General features: G+C 50.9%; 1 protein-coding gene across 1 annotated transcript in view; it reads right to left on the bottom strand.

Annotated features, from left to right (window-relative positions):
• Window positions 1–1,669: 1,669 nt before the first annotated feature.
• inpp5jb (inositol polyphosphate-5-phosphatase Jb) overlaps window positions 1,670–14,874 on the bottom strand; it is an 18,370-nt gene continuing 5,165 nt past the window's right edge. Inside the window, exons 2-13 of the mRNA XM_084695128.1 lie at window positions 14,072–14,592; window positions 13,061–13,168; window positions 12,764–12,872; window positions 9,010–9,126; window positions 6,565–6,740; window positions 6,362–6,473; window positions 5,971–6,080; window positions 5,432–5,645; window positions 4,908–5,045; window positions 4,722–4,805; window positions 4,469–4,573; window positions 1,670–4,323 (exon numbers count right to left, since the gene is read on the bottom strand). Coding sequence (XP_084551254.1) covers window positions 4,033–4,323; window positions 4,469–4,573; window positions 4,722–4,805; window positions 4,908–5,045; window positions 5,432–5,645; window positions 5,971–6,080; window positions 6,362–6,473; window positions 6,565–6,740; window positions 9,010–9,126; window positions 12,764–12,872; window positions 13,061–13,168; window positions 14,072–14,577 — 2,070 coding nt within the window. The 5' untranslated portion in view covers window positions 14,578–14,592 and the 3' untranslated portion in view covers window positions 1,670–4,032. The remainder of the gene's footprint in view (window positions 4,324–4,468; window positions 4,574–4,721; window positions 4,806–4,907; window positions 5,046–5,431; window positions 5,646–5,970; window positions 6,081–6,361; window positions 6,474–6,564; window positions 6,741–9,009; window positions 9,127–12,763; window positions 12,873–13,060; window positions 13,169–14,071; window positions 14,593–14,874) is intronic.

Genomic DNA, 14,874 nt, shown 5'->3' with positions numbered 1-14,874 from the left:
CCAGTTAACATCCATCTTATTGTTACACTACAAATGCGCTACGATAAACCGATAAATGTAATCGCTGTGAAATGATTTCGGTGCATGGAGCCTACATATGCTTTACATGAAAATATGCTGTGACCTGTCCAGTCTTCGCTCTTATCTTCTGTTTGTGTGTTTTGGTGTCACCTGACCATGTCACCCAACATGTCATTGGTATTGCATCAGTGTCGACACCGACAGTGTCACGTTGGAGGCTAAAAGTTGTTAGGTGGGCGTTTATGTATACAATGAAAATGATATCAGGATATTTCGTCCTTAACAACTATTTCTTCATAAAGCGTGTCAATTTTTTTGTGAGGTTACGAAAATACCATTGAATGAACACAATGACGTTTGCCTTTCAATGGTGGGACAATGACGGTAGCCTTTCCATGGTAGTTTCGTGACCTTGACTGATTTTTATTTGAGACACAATTTATGAAGAAATAGTTGTTTCGTAACCTTGACTGACATTTTTTTTTGTCATATAACACCATTTGTGTAACATGACAACACCAGTGTGCGTGGATACTAGTGAGGCTTTTACACACCTTTTTATTGGTTGCAAAACCCATGCTAACATTAGACAAGACTGAGCTTGCCTATACTATTTGGGGAATTCCCTAAATAGGGCATTTCAAAGTCCACATCAACATAGTCAATGACCTCTCCACAGAAAATATCCAATACTCATATGATTGCAATAGTTGCACAGGACCACTGCGCATACCGAATACAAGAGCAGAAGGTAGCTGGGGAAAACGTCTTAGTTTTACACTATAGCTATCACAAACCCCACTTACTCTTAAGTTACTTTCATCAGGTTTCAGTTCTCATGCTCGTCACTTCCCACCCTGCCACTCCCTCCTGTCCTGCCGTCACCTCGTTTAGTTTTACTGGCCTACCTCACCTGCACTACCACCTACCTCACCTGCACTACCACCTACCTCACCTGCACTACCACCTACCTCATCACCTACCTCACCTGCACTACCACCTACCTCACCACCTACCTCACCTGCACTACCACCTACCTCACCTGCACTACCACCTACCTCATCACCTACCTCACCTGCACTACCACCTACCTCACCACCTACCTCACCTGCACTACCACCTACCTCACCTGCACTACCACCTACCTCACCACCTACCTCACCTGCACTACCACCTACCTCATCACCTACCTCACCTGCACTACCACCTACCTCACCTGCACTACCACCTACCTCACCTGCACTACCACCTACCTCACCTGCAGCTCTTCCCCCGAGGCCCCCTCCCTGTAAACAGTCCTCTTCCTTTAGTTGCCTGCCAACGTTTTGTTGTGCCAAGATTTTTTGCATTCTTCATTCTTTGTTTTTTTTCTCTCTCTCTCCCAGACCGAGCTGGCCTGCTGTACGAGCCTAGGATTCCCTGCCTGCCCATAGTCTGATCTGCTGGCCTGTTTGACTGATCTCCTGGTTTGCCTGTTAACGAGTGAATTGAGCTTTCCTTGCAACTCTGTTTCCTTGTCCTGCTTCAGTGTTCAAACCTGCCAGTCGCAGTGAACCTCACAACTGTCTTACATAAGGTTGTGAGTGTGCGGTCTGGCCCACTTTAGTCTGGCCCACCAAACAAGAACAATAAGACTCTACAAACAAACCAGCTTGAGGAGGAGCTTTATTCTTCCGTCTGGACAGCGTGCATCTGTTTTGGTGAAGAACCGGAGGGCTTCAAGCTCTGATACGCTCACATCCAACCTCGTGGGAAGAGCCTCACACCTCCTTCAGATGTCAACAGTCAACAACCAGTTAGTCTTGTTCGGTTTACGGAAATCGCTCCGCCCTGACAGTCCACATCCATCCCAGTTAGTACATACAGTACAAGCTTGCAGAACCTAATCAATCCACAATAAAAGACAATAAAAGCTAACATTTATCTGCAGATAAAACTTTGAATTTAAAATTGTTTTACACCCACATAAAATTATGCCGTGTGCGTGGATAGATATATACAAGTAAAAAGAAACAATACAGTACATTATGTGAAATGAAATATAAAATCAAATGCAATATCACTACACTCTATTTCGCATTGAAATGATTGGCCAGCAGGATTCAGGCTCATCAGACACTTATAAGAAAATAAATCTTTTTGGCTTTGATTGTCATCTTTTCTCTATTTGTCATTTACATACATACTCTTGCCTGTTTTAAACACAAAATAAGCATATAATCACATTCTTCAGTTAAAGTTTCTATCCATATATATATATTTATATATATATCCATATATATATATATTTATATATATCATTGCACACGTGATCATATAACATGATTTAAAAAACAAGATTTTAGAACAGTGACAGTCCTTTGGAAAACTCTCTTCTATCACCATTGACAGTTATATTTTAAATCAACCGACAATCTATTCCTTCCCTTTTTGCACAGATCTAGTCCCTGAAATGAACTTCAAGACATGTTCCTATACAGTACAGTAGCAGTTAAGTTCCAGTAAATAATCTAGTTTCTTTTGTCTTTTTTTCAGTTCGATCAGTTGAATATAATCAAATGTGTACAATACACAAATAAATTGAATGAAATACATAAAAGTCCTTCTGGTTTCTGCAAGCACACATATCCTGCGCTGTTCCTTTTCAGCCGTTATCTAAGAGGTCAAACTGTCCTCATCACATTTATTAAGTCTCAACAGCCAAATATTTTACAAAGAGGAGTCAAAAACAGCACTTAACGGCACCAAATCACAGTTCTGGAATGTAGAGTATGTCCAGCAAACCATGCAATCACATACACACACACACCTGCAGACATCCAAATACTCAATCACTTCCCTACAAATCCATTCATATAACACACACACACACACACACACAATTAGGTTACAATACAACAGCAGACGCACTCCTAAGTTACAGTAACAGCCCATAGGTAAATAGTCTAGGATGGTTGCACTGGAGGTCACAAGCTACCAATCCAACACATTACTACTAGAAATGACAGAACTGCGTCAGCTAATCACCATGACTACTGGTAGAGAAGAGAGGAGGATGAGAGAAGAGGTGTGTATGACGGGAAGAGAAAGAGAGAGAGTAAAGTGAGAGACGAGGGAGGGAGAGATGACGTGAGACACAAAGAGAGGGAGAGTGAGATATATGAGAGAGATAGAGGTGAAAGAGGTTAAAGACCGTAGAACCAGAAAGAGAGGAGTTGAGAGAGAAGGAAAGAGGATGACAGTAATTACAAGGTACCCCTGAAGGTGAACACTGCCCCCTGTTGACTAGACACCTTATTGTCATCCTGACTTTGCTGTACAGCATGTTGAATTCAGTCTAAAACTAAAGAATGCTATTAGAATGGCGTTTTTTATTTAGGTGTGGATGCATGCTTCCTTGGTCCGCGTAGGGCCTTACGTTGTACAATAGAGCCATATGGCTATCTCCATGGAAACATAAGACAATTCTCTACTGAACTGTAGACCAGACTTAATCGAGGCTCCAAATTCTGTCCGAATACTTTTCGTGGAAGCTAAATCGCTTACCTCGTCACAAGACTGTTCTCCGGCCCGCACATGCTAATCTGCAGACTAAGTCTCAAGGGCACAAAGACTAATACACAGTTTCAAAACGTCTGAGAAACAAAGCGTGAAGTTGTGCTGCCCCTAGATCTCGTCGTATGAGGCTCTCGAAAGCAGCCAACAAGGCCCTGCCTCGCCCCCCCCCCAGAAGGAGAGGAGGGACTGGAGAGCGAGGAGGCAAAGGAGAGAAACCTACACTTACTTTTTTTTTTGAAAGGAGAACGCAAGAAGCTTTTAAAAATAAATCAAGACGAGGGTTCCCCTCCGACCAGAGCCCTGGCCCTGGCCTTAAAGACATGGCATCAGAGAATGTGCATTTTCACTAAAGGAAACATACAATACAGTGCATGTGTAAAACAAACCACACTGAGGAGTTAGCCATGTGGCCCCAGGACGGCAGACCAACAGACAAGGGGGGGGGGGGCTCAATCACAACCCTGCATCCTCGGCCCCAGCCCCGGCCCCTGCCTTCTCCCCTGGACTGGAGGCCTCGTCAGTGCCCCCTGCTGGCCCGTTGGGGGCATCGTCCTGGGCGGAGTGCAGACTGAGGCCCTCCACCGCTGGCGCTGTGGGGCTTCCGCTCCGGCTGTTGCTGCGGCGACCCCGGCGCTTGCGCTTGCTGGGGCTGGGGCTGCGCGAGCCCTTCATGCTGTCGTCCTCGGAGCTGAATTCGGAGCTGTCGGAGGGGCTGGCTTCGGGGCTGGAGGTGGGCAGCTGGATCTGCAGCAGGGAGGGGGGTGGAGGAGAAAGGGAGGGGGGAGTTTGAGGAGGAGGAGAGGTGGGGGGAGAGAGAAAAAGGAAGAGTAAGTAAAGGTTCCGGAGCCCTGACGGAGGTTCTGGAACCTTCTCTCCTCTTCCTCCTCACCTGGAACGGCTCGGTCACTCCCACGATGCTGCTCATGTTGTTGCTATAGTAACCCAAGAGGAAGTCTCCGGAACCCTTGGGCAGTTCTTCCTCGGTGAAGGTGACCTGCAAGAGGTTACGGACAGACAGACAGGAAGAGAGAGAGAGACAGAGAGAGCGAGAAACAGAGAGACAGAGAGAGAGAGAGAGCACATTAGTAAGACAGTCGTAAGACCAATCTCTGTATTTCAGTCGCCTTCTTACGATTCCGTACCTGGTGTTCCTGTCGATGGAAATCTGCCTCGTCTTGCTTGGCCCACACATATCCAACGTAGTCCTTGTGATGTTTGAACCCCACCTGGAAACGCAAACGTTTTTTTTATTTTTATAACTCGACGTTTCTGTCATGACCCGGGCCGTGTAACTGACAGCCCGTCAACACCGGAGAAACATGAGGTACCTTGTACAGGGCGATCCAATCCCAGGAGCTCCGGGCGAAGTTGGGAGCAACCTTGAATCTGGCGGTGGCATCTGCTATGCTGTTCCACTCGTCTTCCACCATGAGAGTGACCAGGGGCATATCCACCCTGTAGGGGAACTAGACACAGACACAGGACCACTGGTAAACACACACTGCATCTGTGTTTGCCTTTATTCAGCTTTTATTTACTGATAGGACAGTTGGAGAGAGACAGGAAAGAAGGGGGGTAGTGTGGGGTCAGATGGCTGAGCGGTTAGAGAATCGGGCTACCAATCAGAAGGTTGCTGGTTCGATTCCCGCCCGCGCAAAATGACGTGTCCCTGGGCAAGGCACTTCACCCTATTTGCCTCGGGGGGGAAAGTCCCTGTACTTACTTAGATGCACTGTATCTGTGTTTGCTTTTATTGACTGACAGGACAGTTGGAGAGCGAGACAGCAAAGAAGGTAGAGAATGGGTGCAGTTTGGGTGTTGGGGGTGGGGGCGCTGGGGCGAGGTGTCTGACCTGCAGGGTGAAGATGGAGGCGACAGGCTTGTGGTCGCTGACGGTGTACTCCATGTGGCTGCGGTAGAAGTGCTGCGTCACCCTGGTGCCTGTGCTCAAGCACGACAAGGAGCCGTGCTTGTTACCACCGCCATCGGGGGCGGGGCCAGACGGGACCGGGGCCCTCAGACGCCACAGGACCCTGTCGGTCCACGCCGGCTTGCGCTTCTTACCACTGAGGGGAGGGGAGGGGAGGGGAGGGAGGGGGGATACAGAGAGAGGGAGGGGAGGGAGAGAGGGAGGGGAGAGAGAGAGAGGGAGTGGGGGGGGGGGGGGTGGGAAGGGGGGGGGGGAAGAGGCATACAGAGAGGGAGACAGAGAAAGAGAGGGGAGAGGGGAGAGAGAGAGGGAGGGGAGAGAAAGAGGGAGGGGAGAGAGGGGGGAGGGAGACAGCGAGAGGGATAGTCAGAGAGAGACAGATCATTAAAAGAGGAAGCTACTCATGGCACTCAAGGTTGGAATGAAAAACAAAGTGAGTCTAGACAGCCGAGCGGACAAACCTCGTGTCGTACGTGTGTGTCCCAGTGTCAAACTTGTACGTGGGAGGAAACTTCAGAGGACCCTCCAGAAATCCTTCCAGAACAATCTCGTTTCCTTTGGCCTTGTTCAGCTGATTACAGATTTACCGCAAAATCGGTTATTAAACAGAAATAAAGAGTCAATCTGTCACTTTCAAATGTTGGACATAGAGTTATTTTTTTAAACCTAACACACATTATCAAACTGTAATGTTTACTGAAATGATAAAGTCGGAGCTCTCGGTACAAAACTTGCTTGTGTAAAGAGACTACTAGGTCTCTTGTCGCCCTCTAGTGGCGCACACTACACACTGCAGGTAGGGTCCAGGATAAAGATGGACACTCAGTAAGCTGCGAGGTTGAGATGTCTCACCTGGTCTTTCTCCCACAGAATGGAATACTTGTTGTTGTCGATGGCTGCCTTCACCACATGCATTTCCAAGTCGTCGATGCGGAAATTCAGATCCCCGAACCAGAACACCACGCTAGGAAGGACAATAACGTCAATCATATTTATGCAGATGTGTGAGTGTGTGTGTACACGTGTGTGTGTGTGTTTGTGTGTGTGTGACTCACTCGTGGTCCAGGACCCCGGTGGCTGCCTGGGCCTCAAACTGCTGCTGCTGCAGGATGCTCTCAAAGTCCTCCATGCGCTGCTCTGAGTTCTCCATGTGAGCTGGCAGGTGGCAGTTGAGGAAGCACACAGAGTGACCGTACACAGACATACGGGCGCTCACCCCCCCCTTGTTCCCCTGCCATCAGGAGAGAGGGAGGGAGAGGGGGGGGGGGTGGGGGAGGTCAGAGGTCACCGAGTCACAGAGGGCACAGCTGTGAGGAGAGGACTCACTACCCCATTGGGGGAGGGAAGGGGCAAATTGGAATGAAAACGTGTTTATGTGAAACAGACATCACGGAAATGGAGAGGGGGCGGGGTGAGGGGCAAAATTACTATCTCTTCATGGGGGCCGAACATTCTTAGAGGCGCCCCTGACGACCAGGGCGCCCCTGACGACCAGGGCGCCCCTGACAACCAGGGCGCCCCTGACGACCAGGGCGCCGCTGACGACCAGGGCGCCCCTGACGACCAGGGGCAGGTGGGAGAGGAGGCAGACGTGAGGACGTGACTTTTATCTGCCGACAGGAAGCCCCCCCCCAGCGGAGCTAACGACCTGCAGATGCCTATTATCAATATTTAACTTGGATGAATATTTCAGGTGGGTGTTTACTCTGCCCAGTGTGAGGGCTGGGCGGATCCCGTCTCCCGCTGGTGTCCCGCTGGGCTCTCTGACCGGAGGAACGACGAGACACGGAATGCGCTGACGTTCATCTCACGCAGGAAGGACAGTTCAGAGACCACGCCTCTCTACGCGTCCCTGAAAGACCCGTCGTTATTTGCTGTTTTCTGTTAAGGGGGTCAGATGGCTGAGCGGTTAGGGAATCAGGCTACCAATTAGAAGGTTTCTGGTTCAATTCCCGGTCATTTTACAAATGAGTTGTGTCCCTGGGCAAGGCACTTCACCCTACTTGCCTCGGGGGAATGTCCCTGTACTTACTGTAAGTCGCCCTGGATAAGAGCATCTGATAAATGACTAAATTTAAATGTTGAGAAGACTGCAATTATCTCAACGGCACTTAGGAATGCTTGCCTGGACCTGATGTTAGTTACCTCCAGGATCACAATGACTCTTATTGAGTGACTTGTTGCTCTTGTAGGTTAGTTATTACGAAGTTAACTCTTGTACTCGCTGTGAAATATTTTACTCTGGATTGTTCTTCTACATCAGGGGTGTCAAACTCCGGTCCTCGAGGGCCGCTGTCCTGCATGTTTTAGATGTTTCCCTGCTCCAGCTCACCTGATTCTAATGAATGGTTGTTATAACAACCCATTTAATTGAATCAGGTGTATTGGAGCAGGGAAACATCTAAAACATGCAGGACAGCGGCCCTCGAGGACTGGAGTTTGACACCCCTGATCTACAGGTACAGTCTTCCACTTTTTGTGGTTCATGTTGTTTTAATTTGTAACTTGTATAACTGCATGCTCTTATGGGTCTTCCCTTTGGCACTTGTTTAGTTTTTTCACAATGTATGCTTCATGTTTTGGCTGCTTGCAATGTTTGGGACTACCTCGTTGTTATGATCAGTGACCTATGCTCTTTTGTAAAGCTCTCTCTTGGAAATCGCTTTGGATAAAAGCGTCTGCTAAATGCACAAATGTAAATGTACCGCAAAAGGATCCAGCCTGCGAATGCTTTATATGGACGTTTAGGGACATTTGTTTAAGCTTCCCTTGTCTGGTCTTATCACAGAGCTCAGCACACGTCTGAAGTCCACACAGGGGCTTGACGAGCCAGACGCAGAGAGCGGGAAGAGGAGGGTGTCAGGGTGAAAGGTCAGGAGAGGCGTGGCATTTGACACCTCCACAGAAACAGTGGGGGCTTTGTGAGACTTCCTGAGACTGTCTTCTCTCTCCAGACCTGGGGGGCTGGGGTGGGGGGGGGGCAGTCTGTCAGGTGGACCTGTCTCACTGAGCTGGTGGTGTGTGTGTGTGTACATGTGTGAATGTTGTGTGTGTTGTGTATATGAGTGGTGTTTTGTGTGTGTGTGTGTGTGTGTGAGTAGTGTCCTGTGTGTGTTGTGTATATGAGTAGTGTCCTGTGTGTGTGTGTGTGAGTAGTGTCCTGTGTGTGTTGTGTATATGAGTGGTGTTCTGTGTGTGTGTGTGTGTGTGAGTAGTGTCCTGTGTGTGTTGTGTATATGAGTGGTGTTCTGTGTGTGTGTTTGTGTGTGTGAGTAGTGTCCTGTGTGTGTTGTGTATATGAGTGGTGTTCTGTGTGTGTGTGTGTGTGTGAGTAGTGTCCTGTGTGTGTTGTGTATATGAGTGGTGTTCTGTGTGTGTGTGTGTGAGTAGTGTCCTGTGTGTGTTGTGTATATGAGTGGTGTTCTGTGTGTGTGTGAGTAGTGTTCTGTGTGTGTGTGTGTGTGAGTAGTGTCCTGTGTGTGTGTGTGTGTGTGTCTCACCCAGTAGCCCCCCAGGCCTGTGCGGGTGGTCTGGGTCTGGACTCCTCTCAGGAAGGGCAGGTGGTAATACTTGGCAAAGACCAACAGCAGCACGCCCTGCATACGCTGGGACGTCACCTGGGGAGAGAGAGATGGAGGGATGAGGGGGGAGAAGGAGGGATGGGGGGAGAAGGAGGGGTGAGGGGGGAGAAGGAGGGGGGAGAAGGAGGGGTGAGGGGGGAGAAGGAGGGATAGGGGGGAGAAGGAGGGGTGAGGGGGGAGGAGGAGGGATAAGGGGGGAGAAGGAGGGGGGAGATGGGGGGGTGAGAAGGAGGGGGGAGGGGGGAGGAGGGATGAGGGAGAGAGCAGGGTGGGAAGGAGGGCGGGGGAGAAAGAAAGAGGGTGAGAGAGAAGGAGTGAGAAATCAAATGGAATAGTATCTGTTCACAGAGGGCTTCAGCTGTGGCTACATAACTGCAGCTCAACACAGAGAACAGAAGATGTGTGCTTGTTGATACAGGAAAAGATCACACCTCAACACCCCTCAGGCAGACCTGGTGCTGAGACATACTGTTGGCTTATTCAAATATCCGACTTATCATAACCCAGCAAACTGTGTATCTCTCTCTCTCTCTCTTTTTCCCACGCACACATACACAAACACCAGAGACTCTCTCACACACACACAACCTCTCTATTTCTCTCGCTCTCTCTCTCACATTTGCGTCCGGCCCTGAAGGCTGCTGCAGTGTTTTGCATGAAGCAGTGGACATAAAGGAGGCCATGGCCGCCAGTCTCTCATCTCTGTATGAGGACTCGCTCCACGTGACGGCCCACAACACTGACCACAGAGCCTCTGACATCATCAGCAGCCTCGACAGGCAGAGCTGCAACGCGGCTGGTGTGCATCCAGACCAGCAGACACCAGGACCAGCAGACCAGCAGACACCAGGACCAGCAGACCAGCAGACACCAGGACCAGCAGACCAGCAGTGAAAGACAAGGCCTTTTTCACCCTCTCCATATTGAGCCCATCTTATCGTCCCATTAGCTAATTGCTTACACAATGTACCATCGTGAGAGAGATTGCGTCAGGATATGACACAGACTGCACATCCTGTTTTATTCCTGATGTAAATACCCTCCCCCCCCCCCCCACACACACACACACCACCAGCTACTTCCTGCATTTCCCGTCTTGCATTCTTCACATAAATGCCACCCCACCCCATGCCCACTTCGGCCTTCAGAAGCCTGTCCGACCCTGCCTGAGCGTCCCTCTGGCCAGTAACGCACTCCCCCCACGTGAAGAGCCCTCTCTCCCTTTCGGTTCTCCCTGGCTATCTGGAAGACGCTGTTGCGTAACGGTGTGTCTTGAACCGTGAACTGGACAGAGATTGTGTGCTTTTGTGTGTGTGGGCAGTGTGAGGGCGTGTGTGTGTGTGTGTGTGTGTGTGGTGGTAGCCTACTTGGCCAGTCTGTACGAGTGTGTGTTAAATACTTCTGATCAACATCCCTCAAAGCTACGAGAGGCCCTAGAGGCTGTTGTTTCCATGTTACCCAGAATAGACTCAACACTGAGCCCCACCAGCACGCAGTCTCTATACAGTGTGTGTACGTGATGCATGCATGCATGATTACGTGTGTGTGTATTTGTGTGTGCTTACTGTATATATATAGACAGTGTGTGTGATGTGTGTATACGCATGATTGTATGTGAGTGATATGTGCATACATGATTACAAGTGTGTGTGTGCATGATTACATTTGTGTGTGTGTGTGTGTGTGTGTGTGTGTGTGTGTGACTTAGGGCCAACGTGAGTTGTTAGTACGGCTGCCCTGAATACGAACAGCCATGGTCCTGACAGTAACATCCATGCAAGTGTTCCAGAAACAAAATGATCTCATTCAATGTATACCAACCTAGTTTGATCTCCAGAAAAGCCATTATCTTATCTCATCATGATCTATCGATTACATAAGTGCGTACCTAGCTAGTAATCTCCAGTAAAAGCGTTATTTAATTCAGTGTATACCTTGCTATTTTCCCTCAGTATCCCCCAGTGTCTACAACACAAAGTGTAACGTGTGTTTTGCTGTTGCCAGACATCCTCTGGGCTTGTTACACCAGCAGCTGATTAAGCCAGAAACTGTAGATGCTTCTGGAAGGGGCTGCAGATGTCTTGGGTTAGGATCTGTTTTCAAGACGGACGGTCGATATCTGCCGGCCCCTCGCTGTGATTGGTCTCCAGAGGCTTTCAGGTTCAGGATGGGAGGCGGGGATTTTGAGAGGGGAGGGAGGATGATTAAGAGGAAAGGTGGAGGGTGGGTTGAGGGTGTGGAGGGTTGATGGAAGGGGGAGGGTTGAGAGGAGGCAGGGGGAGTGCGCGCGCGCGCGGGGGGGGGGGGTGATGGACGAGGAGAGGGGAGCCTATCGCTGACCGAGGGGTGGAAACTAAAGGTGTCTGGTTTCACCTCCCCTTCCTGGAGACCTCCACACCCTGGACACCCTGGACACCCTGGACACCCTGGACACCCTGGACAGCCAGACAGACACAGAACACACCACATCCATCCTGCTGTACTTTCCACGTGTGTCAGTCGCCTTGTATAAAAAGGCGTCTGCGAAATGAATTACTGGTTCAAATGTAAAAATCCACCCAGGATTTCCATCAGGACCCACCTCCGCAGACAGCCGTCCTGGTGATGAGGGCCAGTTGGCTCCCGGAGGAGGCCTCGTCAGTCTGACAGACAGGGCTCCATCAAACCCCAGGCTCACAGCCCCACGTATAGCCTGTCCCTCTGTGAGAGCAGCTTGTGGGGCTCCCTGCACTGTGCAGCTGAATCATCGCTCTCCTCTCCAGCAGGGACGGGCGACATGTTAGACTCTGACAGACCGAAACCAACACATTGGACCAGCTGGGTCCCCCCATAACACACATGCACTCACAAGCTCTCTCTGATCCTCCCACGCCGACTGGCTGGCCCTCTCTCCCCCTCTCCCCCTCTCCCTCCCTCCCTCTCTCCCTCTCCCTCTCCCCCTCTCCCTCTCCCTCTCCCTCTCCCTCTCCCTCTCCCTCCCTCTCCCTCTCCCTCTCCCTCTCCCTCTCTCCCTTTCTCTCCCTCTCTCTCTCTCTCTCCCTCTCTCCCTCTCTCCCTCTCTCCCATTCCCCCTCCCCCTCTCTCACTCCACAGACACACACACAAACACATACACACACACACACACACACACACATGCATATACACACACACTCGCTGAGTGTGACTGGATAGAGAGCGTAAATAAGGACCTTGGAAAATGTTCCCTGACCAATCGTGCTGCAGCATGCCTTTGGGCGAGGGGCTCAAGATAAGCCACAGAGCTGAGTGTGTGTGTGTGTGTCTGAGTGTGTGTGTGTGTGTGTGAGTGTGAGAGAGAGAGATAAATGGAGAGGAACAAAGATAAAGAAAATGGGGGAGGTATAGAGCTTTTGTTAAATGTGTGTGTTATGTATGTGTGTGTTATGTGTGTGTGTGTGTTATGTGTGTGTGTGTGTGTGTTATGTGCTTGTCATCAAGGGAGTCTGATAGACAGGAAGATAATAGATAAATCAACACTGCACGCATGTTTGAAGTCATCAGCTCATCGGCAGTGATCTGCCTGCACATATTACACACATGACAAGGTCTGAAAAACAGCAAGAGAACTGTACAGCTTCAAAAGCTTTCCGTTTTTTTACATGCGTGTGTGCGTGCGACCGGTAACTACGTGCGTAGTTAACCTTTCACTGACCAGCACGTATCCAAAGGGGCAGAGTCTTTCCATGCAGACATCGCTCCACTGGTCTGTGAACAGTACGTCTTTCAGCCTCTTGTTGATCATGGAGTTCACTTCCTGTAAGCTGAGAGAGAGACGTCAACAATGACCCGTTAGTAACCTGGGCGACCAGGTACAGAACCATCACCTCGTCTAATCTGACACCTTGGAGCCAACATGCCTGCTGATGCTGGTAGCTGATTAGCTGACAAGACAGAACATACAGGAAATAAACACTCCAATAGAGAACCGGTATGGAGTGAATGAGCTCACCCAATTATATACATGTCTGTGTTGCCGTCGCCGATGTGGAGCCCTAGCAACGCGGTGATGTCATCGGGGGGCATGGCGGAGCCCACGTTCCAGGTGATGATGTGAACCCTGTTGGGGTTCAAGGAACAATCCAGTTCAATTCAACTGATATTCAAGTCAAATGTATTCATCCATTCATCCATTCATCCATCCTGACCGACACAGGGGACACGGTCGACCCGGCATCACCTCTCTCTAACCCTCCTCAGTCTGACACACAGCACCTCTCTCTAACCCCCCCTCAGTCTGACACACAGCACCTCTCTCTAACCCCTCCTCAGTCTGACACACAGCACCTCTCTCTAACCCCACTCAGTCTGACACACAGCACCTCTTTCTAACCCTCCTCAGTCTGACACACAGCACCTCTCTCTAACCCCTCCTCAGTCTGACACACAGCACCTCTCTCTAACCCCCCCTCAGTCTGACACACAGCACCTCTCTCTAACCCCTCCTCAGTCTGACACACAGCACCTCTCTCTAACCCCCCCTCAGTCTGACACACAGCACCTCTCTCTAACCCCTCCTCAGTCTGACACACAGCACCTCTCTCTAACCCCCCTCAGTCTGACACACAGCACCTCTCTCTAACCCCCCTCAGTCTGACACACAGCACCTCTCTCTAACCCCCCTCAGTCTGACACACAGCACCTCTCTCTAACCCCCCTCAGTCTGACACACAGCACCTCTCTCTAACCCCCCTCAGTCTGACACACAGCACCTCTCTCTAACCCCCCTCAGTCTGACACACAGCACCTCTCTCTAACCCCCCTCAGTCTGACACACAGCACCTCTCTCTAACCCCCCTCAGTCTGACACACAGCACCTCTCTCTAACCCCCCTCAGTCTGACACACAGCACCTCTCTCTAACCCCTCCTCAGTCTGACACACAGCACCTCTCTCTAACCCCCCTCAGTCTGACACACAGCACCTCTCTCTAACCCCTCCTCAGATAGGGTCGTGGAGCTCACCTGAAGTCTTCCACAGTCTGGGCTTGGGTGTCGGCCGTGCCCGCTACGGAGAAAGCCCTCTGGGCGTGAGGGGTGAGGTGTGGGGGCAGAGGCCTGGAGGACGGGGGCTGGGGCACCGAGGCGGCCCTCATGGAGATGGGGGTCCGGGCCCCCGGGTGATGGGGTGGCATCTTGGGGCCCCCCTCCGAGGGGCCTCCAGGGGGTCTGGCGGGGCGCAGAGGCTTGGGGTGGCTGGCCTCGGCCGGGGCATCTGGGACTTGGTTGGAGGCCTGGTCCTGGCTGGAGGATGGGGGGTCAGGCTTGGGCTCGCAGATGTCCACAGAGCCCTCCACCCTGGGGGTCCGCTGAGGCCTGCGTGGCCTGGCTGGAGCTGGAGGCTGGGGGGCTGGAGGCTGGCGGGCTGGAGGCTGGGGGGCTGGAGGCTGGGGGGCTGGAGGGGTGTCAGAAAGCGATTCACTCTGGTTCTGGTTCTCACTCTGGTTCTGGTTCTGGTTCTCAGGATCCATCTTCTTTCAGATTCCCTGAAACGACAAAACAACAGCATTCAGACGCCCGTCGTTGGACGACGCGATTCTGTCACCTGAACAGATAAACAACGCAAGACAAACGTCCATGGACAGGAAGCTGTCTGGTTTCCATCTACAGAACAAGCAGATGCATGCAGATATGAATGTGGTCCATCCAGTCCCTCAGACACCACACTCTCCTCAGGCCCTGGCTGTGAGAGCTGGCTGGGCCTGAGCAGCACTCTGGGGGCGGCTGAGAGCAGGTCATTAAGTCCTCCAGGAGGACGGAACGAGAGG

This window comes from Hypomesus nipponensis, chromosome 28 (genome assembly GCF_054491055.1).
Source record: "Hypomesus nipponensis isolate SF chromosome 28, ASM5449105v1, whole genome shotgun sequence".
NCBI lineage: Eukaryota > Metazoa > Chordata > Actinopteri > Osmeriformes > Osmeridae > Hypomesus > Hypomesus nipponensis.
Note: the sequence above shows the minus strand (reverse complement) of the source record. Positions and strands in the feature narration are given on the sequence as shown.